We start from the raw sequence: 13705 nt of genomic DNA on the forward strand, positions 1-13705 counted from the left end.
TCAGCCACCTGAAGCAGTTGGTTGTCAGCTACAAAAGCTGATGTCATTTTGTAATAAAAAGGTGATTAAAAGTTAGTCTCAATGTGTCATCAAACACATTTCTTTCATCACGGAAGACTAGCACATGGGTTTTATATTGTATTAATATTTTAGCTTTCACTCTTTGTTGCTGGAACACACCAGAACAAAAACGGCCCTAAAAAACCCAATCTACTGTGCCCTTAAGCCACAGGCTTGCTGATTAAAATTTGTCCCAATTAAATTGATCAAAGCTTGCTGCACTAGTTTCAATGAATTAGCATATAATAATGAGCAATGGAGTTTTTTTTTTTTCCTTTTAGAAAAATGGCAATTCTAGGGGAAAAAACAACAGAACAGGAAGACCTGAATAATGCATTTGCACTAGGGTCTCTTAAAAAATAAATAAAAATGACCATGCACTCATTACAAAATGCACTCAACATGTATTACAGCCATTCTGACCCTGTTCTAACATACAGCAATTGCTTATCATCACCAACTCTATGATCCACAACTCAGGTACAATGACAAACTTAAGTGTATTTATACCCCTAAAGGTCATTGGTACCAAGGGACGGCTCTGATGCAATCTCACACACAATTCATAACTTCTCTGCAAGTAAGAATGGAAACAACACATCTTCCCAAATATGGTACATTTCTGTTAAAACTGTTTACTGTGTACAAGTTGGATCTTGAAGCTACATACAGAGAAAAAATATCATATCAATGGATTACCATGAACTTGATCTTTGACATTATTATGCCTTCCTATGAGACTGATCCCAGATTGTGGATGTGTAAGATAAATCAACTTAATTACTTCACTGAAGCATTGCAGAAAAAGTTGCAGTCAAAACTCCACCTTTAGAGTACAGTCAAACCTCGGTTGTCGGATGTAATCCGTTCCAGAAGCACGTTCAGCTTCCAAAATGTTTGACAACCAAGCCGTGGCTTTTGATTGGTTGTAGGAGCATCCTGCACCCAAGCGGAAGCTGCGTTGGACGTTTGGCTTCCGAAAAATGTTCAAAAACCGGAGCATTTACTTCCAGGTTTTCGGCATTCGGGAGCTGAAACGTTCCAAAATGGAGGTGTTCGGGATCCAAGGTTTGATTGTAACTTGAAGTTGAAATGTGCTATACCAGAAGTGGCCATGAATTATGGCATAAAAGACCAGCTTGTGTGGTGGGAATTTTCCCTTACCTTTCCACATGCACCTGCTCTACCCCCCAAAACTGCCTTGGGGTGGGTTAGGGGTCAGGAGAGCCCCCAGAACAGCACATGGAGGAAGGAAGGAGGAGAAGGGGCAACTGGGTTCTTTTTGCTATTTTTTAATAGGAAAACAAGCCCACAAAAACTTGAACTTGGAGCGGGGGGCACAATGTTAGGGAAATGATATTGAGGTAAAATGCCTGAAAAAAACTTGCATAGAGAAACATGACTTACTCTCTTCCCAGGAGGGCCAGGGGGTCCTGCTTCACCTGAAGGACCTGGTGGACCCTGGAAAAATAAAATATCTGTATGAATACCCTTGGTACGTGCCACTGAAGATCAGGAAATATTGTATTGACACAGAACAGTCCTTGACGCTTTCAAATATATTCAATCAGGGATCCTTTGTGGTGACAGTTGTATGAATGGATAGATCTCAAACAGGTTCTGCATCAATTTCCATTAAAAAAAACACCAAAATACGGTCCGCATGAACATTTGTATGAATTTACATGTGTATTACTCCTAATACACACATTTCTGTATGAACCTTTTCCTAATATATGCTCTCTCTTTTTGCAAACAATTCTCCCCTGATATAATGCACTTTGCATTTTATTTCTGTAAATATATGCATTTTTGTGTGCACTGTCCCCTAATATTTTTACTCAAGAAGTGCATCATAACCCCCTCCCCTCAAATTCCTAGATAGTAATTACTCATTCACCTCTATTATAAGTGAATAACTGGAAAGGCCAGCAAGCTTTTATCTCAGGATACCCCTGTTTTTTCACACCTAGGTTCCATTATCAGTGGAATTAATCAAGTTTAAACAGAGTAGTGTGTCCTCTTCTTAAAAACCTATTACAGAGGCACCACTGGACATTCTTCTGGAACTTCTTTGTATTGTTATTTTAGATCTCATGCAGAAATTGTTCAATTTGGTTGTGTACTTCTGTTTGCTTTAATTTTTTGTCTGTGATTATTTGCAATTATTTTATTATGTGATTTTTATATGTTGTAAGTTGCCTTGAGCATGGTTTTAACTTTGGAAAGGCAGCTCACAAATAAAATTATTGATAAATTATTATTGACAAATAAAATTACTGAATTATTGAAAAGACGTTTTGATCTGATGTGGTGAGCTGGAATTCAGGCATGCCTAAAATTCCCAGTTCCCACCAGCCTTGCCAAAAGTAGCTCTTTGAATTCCTTGTAACTGTCTGTCCACATAAGCATTTTATATATCACTTTCTTCTCAGAGTCTACCTTACTGCTCATTCAAAGAATACACACAACATAAATTCATTCCCAAATGGCCATGTCATGCAGTTGGTCTTAGGACAGCCTGTGTAAGTCCAAGCAAAGTTTAATTTGGAAGTACCGTATTTTTCCGTGTATAAGACTAGGTTTTTCTTACCAATTTTAAATTTTAGGTTTAAAATTGGGGCTCATCTTATACATGGGTAGTACTGAGGGGTGTTTTCTTAATTTGGAGTCCCCAAAAATAAGGGGAATCTTATACATAGGGACGTCTTATACATGGAAAAATACGGTAACCTATGAATTGTTCTGGATCTCAGCTAATTACTTCCTCTGGTGCTTATTCATCCACTTCCAGCACTTGTTTCCCACTGAGAATAGATTGAAATTTGAGAAGAAAATGCAATCAATGGTTGCATTATTTTGCTTTCATTTTGTGTGTGTGTGTCCTCATATGTTCTAGGAATGCAACCTGCAATTTTTCAGTGAAAATTCCACATTCCAAATACTACAGAGCTATTAGAGATATTTTACTTACGGGTTGGCCTGGGTCACCATCGTCACCTTTCTCCCCTCCTGTGCCATCAGTCCCCTAGGAAGAAAAAGACAATGTTTGTCTCACTTAATCTTGCCTGAATTTTGTATCCTGTACAGAAAAATGACGTTCATTTAGAAGAACTACTAAAGACTTGCAGAAAAGATTGCTCATGTAAATCCCACACTTCATCTAATTGCTCTCAAGAGGGACTTGCATATGGCAGCCTTTCCTATAGGCAGTTTTGCAGGGCCAATCCTAATTAGCTGTAGCAGCATTCATTCTCAGACACTTGCTTGGGCTGGGCAAAGTAGCCAACTTGAACAAAAATTCAATGTATAATAGTTTGAATATTGGACTAAGGGTGTGAAGAGCCAGATTCCAATCCTCAGTCACAAAGTTCCTGGTTCACCTTGGGCCACCCTCACAGGGTTGTTGTGAGTGTAACCTGTGACCTCCTTGGTAGGATACATATAAAATGGACATAAAACAACCGTCCAGATTAAATGATCTACTTATGGTTAGAACTGCATGCAAAGAACATGCCTGCTCTTCCATTAAAAGCAAAGTTGGGCCAGTCCCCCAATCAGAGCTTTTTGCTCAGAGCATATTGTCACAAACGAGACTCTCCAACCACACGCTTCCACCAAACCACACCCAACATTGGTTGAAGCCACAGGAATGTCACTTAGGTATGAAAATAAATGCAGCCCTCACAAAACTTCTTGCAAACCTGCAAACATAGTCTGATCATAGTGAATTATTGGAACTATTGCAAAAATGGATAAAGGGGAGGATGGTTAGTTAAGATAATTAAAGGCAATATGAATTAAGAAATGCGTAAGAAGTGATAAAAACGGTGGATCATCAGAGGTGCTGATGGAAGTCCAAAAAAGATTGTATAAGTGGTGAATTTTTGTGGTATGTATTATAAATTAAACGTTAAAATTAATAAAAAATATTATTAAAAAAGAAAAAAAAGAAAATAAATGCAGCCCAGTTAGAGCATGGTGCTGATAATGCCAAGGTTGCAGGTTCGATCCCCGTATGGCACAGCTACATATTCCTGCTTTGCAGGGGGCTGGACTAGATGACTCCCAGTGTCCCATACAATTCTATGATTCTATGATACAGTGCAATCTTATCTGCATCTACAGAGAAGCCGCCTCACAGAGTTTGACATGACTCATTCCCGGGTAAGTGTCTACAGGATTGCTACTAGCATCTGAATTGTCAAGATACTCACAGCAGGCCCAGGTTCACCAGGGGGACCAGGGTCACCAGGAAAGCCAACAGGACCCTACAGAGACAGAAAGCAAGTTAAGGCTGGTGGTATCAACTAAAGATTGGAACCAGTGACAACAAACACCCAAGTTATTAATGGCAGACACAGTGTAGAAATAACTAAGACCGAGGTTCTGGAGCAGAAGTGGGGCAGCCTTTTTTGCTGATAGGCAATCTGTTGTGTGGGCAAGGCTGAAGCCAGACATGGGTTGGGGCAGAGCCAAAAGTGGGAGTATTTCCCCATTTTTCTTTGTATTTATATCACCCCTTCCTCGCTCTCTGTCCTTCAGTGTTGTATGGGCAATCTATCCAGAAGATATTTGTATTTTGAGGAGTTAGTGATCTAACATGGTTATCCTTCCTGCCCCCTGCTTCTTCCTTTCCCCCTATCTTTTAAGATGTGAGAACCTTTTCTGATGTCCTAATCAGTTGGGAGGAGATGAAGCCTCACCCCCAGCTGCCTTAATTAGTCTGGGAGGATAGTGCCGGAAACCTTCTTTGATGTTGGAAATTGTTAAATTGAGGCATTGGGAGGAGGTGGCTATCTATAAAATCAGATGGTTGGGCAGAGTTTCTCTGAAGCTTGTGTACAGACTGATCGGCCGCAGGGCCATGCAAACAGAGGCTACCTGGGGGAGTCACTTTGCCACTTTTTGAGGGCTTCCAAGTGGCAGATAGAAGTGCATGCTGTGTGTGTGTGGTACCTCGGGTTAAGTACTTAATTCGTTCTGGAGGTCCGTTCTTAGCCTGAAACTGTTCTTAACCTGAAGCACCACTTTAGCTAATGGGGCCTCCTGCTGCTGCTGCGCCGCTGGAGCACGATTTCTGTTCTCATCCTGAAGCAAAATTCTTAACCCGAGGTACTATTTCTGGGTTACCAGAAACTGTAACCTGAAGCATATGTAACCTGAAGCGTATGTAACCCAAGGTACCACTGTGTGTGTGTGTGTGCGTGTGCGTGTGTGTGTGTGTGTGTGTGTGTATTGCTTGCTGTTTACGAATAAAATCTTCTTCTCACCCACTTGTGTTATGTATTGCTTCTCAATCTCTTTTAAAAGAACCGCCTTGCATTTGGCAAGACAAATGCCCAATTCTCTCTCTGCCTTCTCACCCACTGGGCTGCTAGGGGTAGGACTTGAGGTGTTGGACTGGGCTTCTGAAATAATTCTGAGGGTTGTATAGAGTTACCCTCATGGCTGCTGTGGCTCTAGCGGGGCAGCAGAGCATGTCAGAAAGAATAAACTCATGGAACAGGGCTGTATTGCATTATAAATCCATTGTTTTATTTTTTTTAAATAAAAAATAATAGGGTCACTTACCGGGTTACCCTTAGGTCCGTCATCACCTGGAGGTCCTTTAATACCTGCTGGTCCAGCTGCCCCTGGTGGTCCAGCCTCACCCTTTTCACCCCTTTCCCCTTTAGGACCCTGTAAAGGACAGACACAATTGTCAGGGCATTATGTAAACTGACACAGGGGCAGAAAAGGAAATCAGATGTAGAACGCTCTGAAAAGATAATCGGCACATTTTAATGGGGAAAGCTTTGTAACATATTGAACTCCCCACCCACAAAAAATATCTGTAGAACACCTGGAAGGTCCAGATCGGCCTCCAGTTTGGAAAGTAGTCCCACTGCCAATTACGTTTTGACATCATTTATTTTTCCGATTGCAAGAATGCAGGGAGGGAGCAAGAAATGAGAAAGGAATTTATTGGTGTGCACACCTTCCCATCAGATGTCAAGGAAATAGGCATCAATCAGACTTTTAGAAGACATCTGAAGGCAGCCCCTGTACCGGAAGCTTTTTAATGTTTGAAATTTTTGTCTTTTAATATTTTGTTGGTAGATACCCAGAGTGGTTGGGCAATCCAGTCAGATGGGCGGTATATAAATGAAATCATCATCATCATTGAATTGTCATCTGTAAAGCAAGGGCTATTGGAGAAATGTTGGTAGAAATCAGTCCCTAATCTGTAGGCAAATAAAATGTTGATGGGCATGGATGAGTCCTTCTAGAATGAAACCCCAGGGAAGACAATTGGGGCCAGGGCAGCTCTCCAGATCAACAGGTAAGAGGACCCAACATATCAGCTGGGTCAGAAAAATAGGCAGAGAGGGCAGGTATCCATTTAGGAATCCAGGAACTGGGGTGAACTGGAGAGCTGGAGAGAAAGATGTAGCCTAATTTCCTAACCAGCAACCCCCAATATTTGACAGGCTGAGCTTCCAGAGCCCATTGAGTATGCCCAGACAGTTGAGCTGTGTAGGTTTACTAGCCAATCAGATTGTAGCTAATGACCAAAAATCTTTGGACTGAGTCCAAGGGCTCTTTCTCTAATTCATATACCTAGGAAACACCTATAACCCCTGATGCAATGAAATAAAGACATAGTATCCCTTGAAGTTGTAGAACAGTTAAGGCTACATTACAATAACACTTTATCAAATGTTATCTAAAAAACATAAACACTTACCCCTGTTCCAGCTTCTCCAGGAGGGCCAGGGTTACCAGCTTCTCCAGGTTCGCCCTACAAGAGTGCAGAATTATTTCAGAAAAATCAAACATTGTTTTCTACTATTACCTGAATTCTCATCAAACAGTATTTCTCTCCATCTCTTCCCCCGCCCCTCACTTTGTCTGAAAGTAAATCCCAGAGAATTAGGAAATGCTAATGGAAAACTACTTCAAAGTGATTTACTTTAATTGAAAGTGATGTCAGGCGCTCAAACTAGGGAAAGAATGATAAATAAACATAGCGACAAATAATGAAATAACATGCAGACGAATAATAAAATCTTCACTGCAGGCCTCAAATGCAAACACGGCACAATTTATCGGCGATGATAGCTGTTTAGTACACCAGATGGCTTGCAAGCCATATGTAAACGATCTGTGCAAATGCAACATTTATACAGTATTAAAGAAATGTTTAAGTAAATTTATTCTTCTCTTGAGCCCAAAACCCAGAATCACACAAAACCTAAATATATCATTTCAGTAATGAGCAGTGATGGGTGAGCTCCCTTCGGCTTGATTTGGAATTGGCTCGGAACTTATGAGGTTTCTTGGCAAAGCATTTGTGGAAAGCTCGTTTGGGGAAAGCTCATTGCTTCCTCTTTTTGTCCATAATGTTGGTGTGAGCATGCTGAGGGTGCTAGGCGCATATGCATCATCACACTGCCCACTTAGAAAATTGTGATTTGGCTTGGTACCACCAGCGTGATTGAAGTTGTAATGAACACAAATGGCACAGCAAAGGGCTCAGACATTCCCCCGGCTTATTTGCTCAAGCAGCTCAGTAAATTAAAAGGTCATGAAGTTCCACAGCAGTCAATGACATTTTAGAAACCCAACATGCTTCCTTATTCCAAGTCAGACTATTTGTTTGTCTAGCTCTGCCTTGTCAACTTTGATTGTCACTGTCTCTCCAGCATCTCAGTAGAAGGTCTCCTGTAGGCCGTACAACCCAATCCTTTTAACTGTGGCAGCCATGGATTGAAGGAAGGACTTTCTGCATGAGATGCATATGGGCTATAACACTGAGCTTCCCCTTTCATTGAAAGTCAGGAGTGAACATTAAGGAACTTCTATGAATGCATCTAGAAAGCAGCTTCCTTTCGGCACCTGATCTGTTGAAAGCTGCCGGCCACATGTGAGCAGAATCTCATTTAATATTCCAAGCTGGACCAAAACTTCCAGGGGAAACAGTGCTCAATTCCTAATAAACCTGAGCATTATGAGTTGCATAACTTTGCATACTGAACCAGGTAATTATGGACCACTAGTTATGACTGATTGCATTCCAGCAACCTGATCCTTTGTTTCCAAGCAAATGGCAGCTACTCTAAATAATGAGTCGCATGGTATCAATACTTCTGACATCAACACTCCACTCTGTTGGCAAAAGATCATCAAGGGAAACTTGAGTAGAAAAGGGTTGAGGGACATGCCTTTACATCATGCAGATTCTTCCAGCTTCTCCACATCCTAGTCCTTTTTTTCTATTCACAGAGGCTTCCCACACAATTAAGAACCCTATTGAGATGCCTATTTTAAACTTTTCTGCTGTACTCAGTGCAATCTGCTGCTCATAAAGCAATATGTTACCTGAGACAGAGAGCTGCCACTACGACAGCACCTCATCTCGGGTTCTCTCCCAGCTCTTTCAAGAACACAGGGATGGATGTTGCCTTGGCATCCCATAAATAAGGTTGAGTCCAGAGTCTCACTCTGTGCAGCAAAAGGTCTGAGACTAGTTTCACGTCTTTCCAGGAATGGCAACTGGGTAAGCACAGACCCATCCTCAGCTGATGGGTCTTATTATCAAGATATGGACATATAAAACTGCCTTATATGGAGGCAGGCCATTGTTGACCACTTTGACTGGTAGTGACTTCCCAAGGCATCAGGCTGCGGTCAGTGGTGTGCAGTGAATTTTTCTGTGGGAGAACAGTTAGGGTCAGAGGCATCAGCTTGCAAGGCTGATTGGGGGTGGGACATTGCGACATCGTGCATGTGAGCATCATGTGTCACGGCCGGGCTTTGGGAAGATGGCAGGAGGGCTCTTGGACCCATCAGAGCATCGCACCTCCCTCCCTAAGCCAAGCAGAAGCCTCCTGGGCTTTGGGAAGGAGGCACCAGGGGAACATTTAGGGGACTAAATGTCACACTGTGGGTTAAACCACAGATACTAGGACTTGCCAATTAGAAGGTAGGCAGTTTGAATCCCCGCGACAAGGTGAGCTCCCGTTGCTTGGTCCCTGCTCCTGCCAACCTAGCAGTTCGAAAGCACTTCAAAGTGCAAGTAGATAAATAGGTACCGCTCCAGCAGGAAGGTAAACGGCGTTTCCGTACGCTGTTCTGGTTTGGCCAGAAGCGGCTTAGTCATGCTGGCCACATGACCCGGAAGCTGTACGCCGGCTCCCTCAGCAAATAAAGCGAGATGAGCGCTGCAACCCCAGAGTTGGTCATGACTGGACCTAATGGTCAGGGGTCCCTTTACCTTTACCTAGTCCCCCAGTCCACTGACGACACACCACTGGCTGCAGTCCTCTTCAGGCCCATTACCTGGAGATTCTACTCACTTGTAGAAGCCAAAGTTTGAACCGAACACTCTTTGCAAACATACTGTTGCAGTGCTATATGCTCTCATTTCAAGGCAGCCATTTCAGAGTCCATTTAGAAATGGGCAACAAGCCCACAAGCCAAGCCAGGCTTTGTATGATCGGATTTGAAACAGGAGCACGTCAGCAATGATGGCCAGTATTCCTTCTTCCCTTTCATACAGTGGTCAAGAGTTTCCCCTCCCCACTTCAAAACACAGCCACTGTGTTTTCTTTGAAGCTTTCCTTTCTTCCCCCTTTCATTAATTGCAATGGCTGCTCTATTTATTTATTTTTTTAAAAAAAGCAGAATACTTTAGGGAGAAGTTGGCTTTTAAGTGGTTTGTGCTGGAGTGTAACAGAAACCCTTTAGAGTTCCAGTCTTTTCTGAGGAGACTGGAATCATTAATCATTCAGCATTGCACAGGACATTTTCACAGCAGCTGCTTTTGATCACTTTGGCCAATACAACAGCATGCATGGTAGAAATAAGAAACAACAAGGTAGTTAAAAATACAATGCATTAACTGGAACAAAATATATATGCAGTTTGCATATATAGGTCAAGGTCAAGGTCAAGGACCCCTGGACAGTTAAGTCCAGTCATAGGCAACTATGGGGTTGCAGTGCTCATCTCACTTTGCAGGCCGAGAGAGCCGGCATTTATCCACAGACAGCTTTCTGGGTCATGTGGCCAGCATGACTAAACCATGTCTGGCACAACGGGACACCATGACAGAAACCAGAGTGCACAGAAACATCATTTACCTTCCTGCCATAGCAGTACCTATTTATCTACTTGAATTGGCATGCTTTCGAACTGCTAGGTTGGCAGGAGCTGGGACAGAGCAATGGGAGCTCACTCCGTTGTGGGGATTCAAACCACTGACCTTCTGGTCGGCAAGCCCAAGAGGCTCAGTGGTTTAAACCACAGTGACATCCATGTCGCTTTGCATAGATGGATAGATGGATAGATGGATAGATAGATGGATAGATAGATGGATAGATAGATGGATAGATAGATGGATAGATAGATGGATAGATAGATGGATAGATGGATAGATGATAGATAGATGATAGATAGATGATAGATAGATAGATAGATAGATAGATAGATAGATAGATAGATAGATGATAGATGGATGGATGGATAGGCTTTGAATATTGGCTTCAGTGACTGAATGTGATCAAATGCTGCTAACTCTCAAAATTTGGCTTGGTTGTTGTTTTTTTAAACTGTTACAGATTGTAATCCCGCTATTGCCTTGCTTGAAAACTGCACAGAGAATATTTGTTGATGGGTGGCTATAGACACCGTATTAACAGGAACAACAGAGACATACAGAAATGCACTATGTACAGTGGGCTGCAAATTCTAGGATGCTGAGTGCCATCTGAGGATAACTTTAGGTCAAAAAATGCTTCCAACCAATACACCATGGAAAGGAAACAAAGATCAGACATAGAAACATATAGTGCGGTTTTATTATTTTTATCCTCAGTGTTCCTAGAGGATGAGAATTCAGAATTTTCCTTGCACGGTTTACATATTTTCTTTGCATAGTTTCTAAATCCGAATTAAGTCCAATTCACACAGTGTTGTGTTTTTTCTCTTCCAAAAAATGGAAGACCTAGGAAGTCCCTATGTGAAGTATCAGTAAGTGCCTTTCCTGAAACTTAAGAAGCTTGTCAGAGGAAATGAAAACCCGAGATACGGTAAGGTGAGCTACAGTTCTTTTTATTTATCTTATTGGCATAGAAAAAGGAATGAAATAAAATTGGAAGTACCCAAAATAAGTGGCTGAATCTTCCTTTGGATAGCAAGGAGGAACACCTGGGGCTGTAAGCGAAATAACTGCACTGCCTCGCTTTCTGGGAGTGATTAAGAAGTGGCCTGTGACAAACCCAAATGATTTTGACTGACCTGTGACTTCAGTCAGTGTTTCTGAATGCAAAGCTGTGACAGATCTGCACCTAGAGGGATAAGATCTGTGTAGCGTACCAAAAAGAATATGGAAAGGACTCGTGGTGCTCCAAGGCAAAACAATTTAGAAAGGGCTTCAGCTATGAAAAGTGGAAAGGGAATTTTCAAGAGGTCTCCATCTTTTTAGCCAACTGCTAGGTCAAGAAAGCAAAGGAAAATGGGAAATCTTCTGAAGAGGCCTTCAGAATACCTGACTGGTTTCGTCATACCAAATCCCAATATTCACAAGCAAACAAACCTGCCCAATTTTGAATTATCTGAATAACCAAAAAACAAACAAACAAACAAACACCCAAGTTATAACTGCAAAACCATGTCTTCTCCTTTTTGTTCAATTATGCCGTACATGCATCAGAATAAATTATACCTCTCCAGAACATGCCTCAGCATTTTTTAATATACAGTGGTACCTCTACTTATGTTCACATCTGGTTACGTACCCTTCGGGATACGTGCGCGGCAAGCCTGGAAGTATTTTTCTGGGTTTCGCCGCACACGCAAGCGCAGAAATGGCACCTCCAGATATGCACACCTCAGGATCTGACCGGAGCTTTGGAATGGATCCCGTGCACAACCGGAGGTACCACTGTATATTACATGGTCACTAGTACTGAATAATTTGAGGCATCAATGAATACAGACCATAGCCAGACCCCATCAGTATAGACAGATATACTGAGTGTGCATAATTAAAAGCATAGAATTGTCTTAGATTTAATTTGATACAGACTTGAAATAAATCTTCTCAATTTGCTGATTCTTTGAGATCTTAAAATTTCAACCATATGGAAAACTTAGGTCTTTCAATCTGTAAGATTCAATTTCTGTTGAATTTACCCTAATAGGAGAGAGGTGGAGCTCAGATGAGAGAAGGGAGATTAAACCAAAGATAGTTGAATTTTGTCAAATGTGTAAGTTTTTGGTTTATGTATTTAAGAAATTCCAAATTTGACAATTTCACATATGAGACACTATTTGCTGGATTTAGATACAATCACAAAGGTTCTTGGAGTGGAGCCTGTCGCACAATGGGCCAGTGTGTTTGTCTGTTAACCAGAAGGCTGGTGGTTTGAGTGCACCTAGGGATGGCTATGGCAGGATTCTTGCATGGCAGGGGGTTGGACGAGATGACCCTCAGGGTCCCTTCCAACTCTATAACATATGATTCTCATGCTTGTTTCTGACATGTCTATGCCACACAACATGTAATTTCCCTTTCATATTAATGGGTGAAAGTTTCTTCTGAATGTGCCCTACAGGAGTGGCTGGGGAAACCCAGCCAGATGGGCGGGGTATAAATAATAAATTATTATTATTATAAATTATTATGGTACTTATTATCTACCCATTAAGATCTAAAATTCTTGGGTAAACCATTATCTAGCAGAGAGAACCAAATGGAACCAGGATTTGAATGTGCCATTGACTCTGGAGTTCCTATGGTTTGGACAGTGCAAAAAACTAACTCAATGAAACCATAGTATTACTCAAGTCCACCTCACTGTGGACTCCTTCATATAACCTGCTTTGTATAATCCACAGGATTTCTAACACCCATGACAGGTAAAATTAAATCTGGCAAATGAGGTAAATCCAAGGTGTACAGATTGCCTCATATTTTCAAGAAATGAAAGTCCTGCAGTGTTTCGTCTTCTCAAAACTCATTTTTGTTTTTATGTTAGATCATTACATTAAAATGGTATGTGTGTGGTTCTCTTCAGTTGAAGAGAACCAACAGGAATAAATTGCATTACATAAACATGTCCTTTTCTACATATAACAGGATGGAAAAGGTCTAATCTGGATCCTGATCTTCCCAACAAAAAGTTAATAAAATACATCAAATAGTAAAAGCAGTGTTAGAAGAGTCTTAATTCTGGTGAAATAGCATTTAAGTCAATGTTAAGTCTACAATAAACTTAACATAGTATCCAAAACAGAATCATCCCATATACTATTACTGTTGAAATATCAGCTTGAGAGGAAGACCGGTTTTTTGACATTCTCTCATTATTTTCTAAAAGTAACAGAGATTCTTGTGGGACCTTAAAGACTTACAGATTTATTATGGCATAAATATTTAGTGAGTCAGCTGGTGTGAACTCCAGTCCACCGAACTTTATGCCATAATAAATGTATTGCAGTGCAAGCCTACTCAAAGGTAAATACCATTGATTTCAATGGCATTTACTAAAAGGAAAGTGGGTATGGAATTGTATCCTTAGTCTTTACCACACTACATGATTCTTTGTAGATTTTGCTCAACAGACTAACGTAACTATATCTGTGGACAAGGTCAAAA

The 13705-nt window shown here is 41.3% G+C and overlaps 1 protein-coding gene across 4 annotated transcripts in view; it reads right to left on the bottom strand.

The window, feature by feature from the left end:
- COL11A1 (collagen type XI alpha 1 chain) overlaps positions 1-13705 on the bottom strand; it is a 262353-nt gene that overhangs the window by 34886 nt on the left and 213762 nt on the right. For all 4 annotated transcript variants that reach the window (XM_081865627.1, XM_081865625.1, XM_081865626.1 and 1 more), the window contains 5 exons: positions 6791-6844; positions 5635-5742; positions 4278-4331; positions 3035-3088; positions 1468-1521 (listed from right to left, as the gene is read on the bottom strand). In XM_081865627.1, the coding sequence (XP_081721753.1) occupies positions 1468-1521; positions 3035-3088; positions 4278-4331; positions 5635-5742; positions 6791-6844 (324 nt within the window). The remainder of the gene's footprint in view (positions 1-1467; positions 1522-3034; positions 3089-4277; positions 4332-5634; positions 5743-6790; positions 6845-13705) is intronic.

The sequence above is a fragment of the Podarcis erhardii genome (assembly GCF_964252035.2).
Source record: "Podarcis erhardii genome assembly, chromosome: 6".
In the NCBI taxonomy this organism is placed as follows: Eukaryota; Metazoa; Chordata; class Lepidosauria; order Squamata; family Lacertidae; genus Podarcis; species Podarcis erhardii.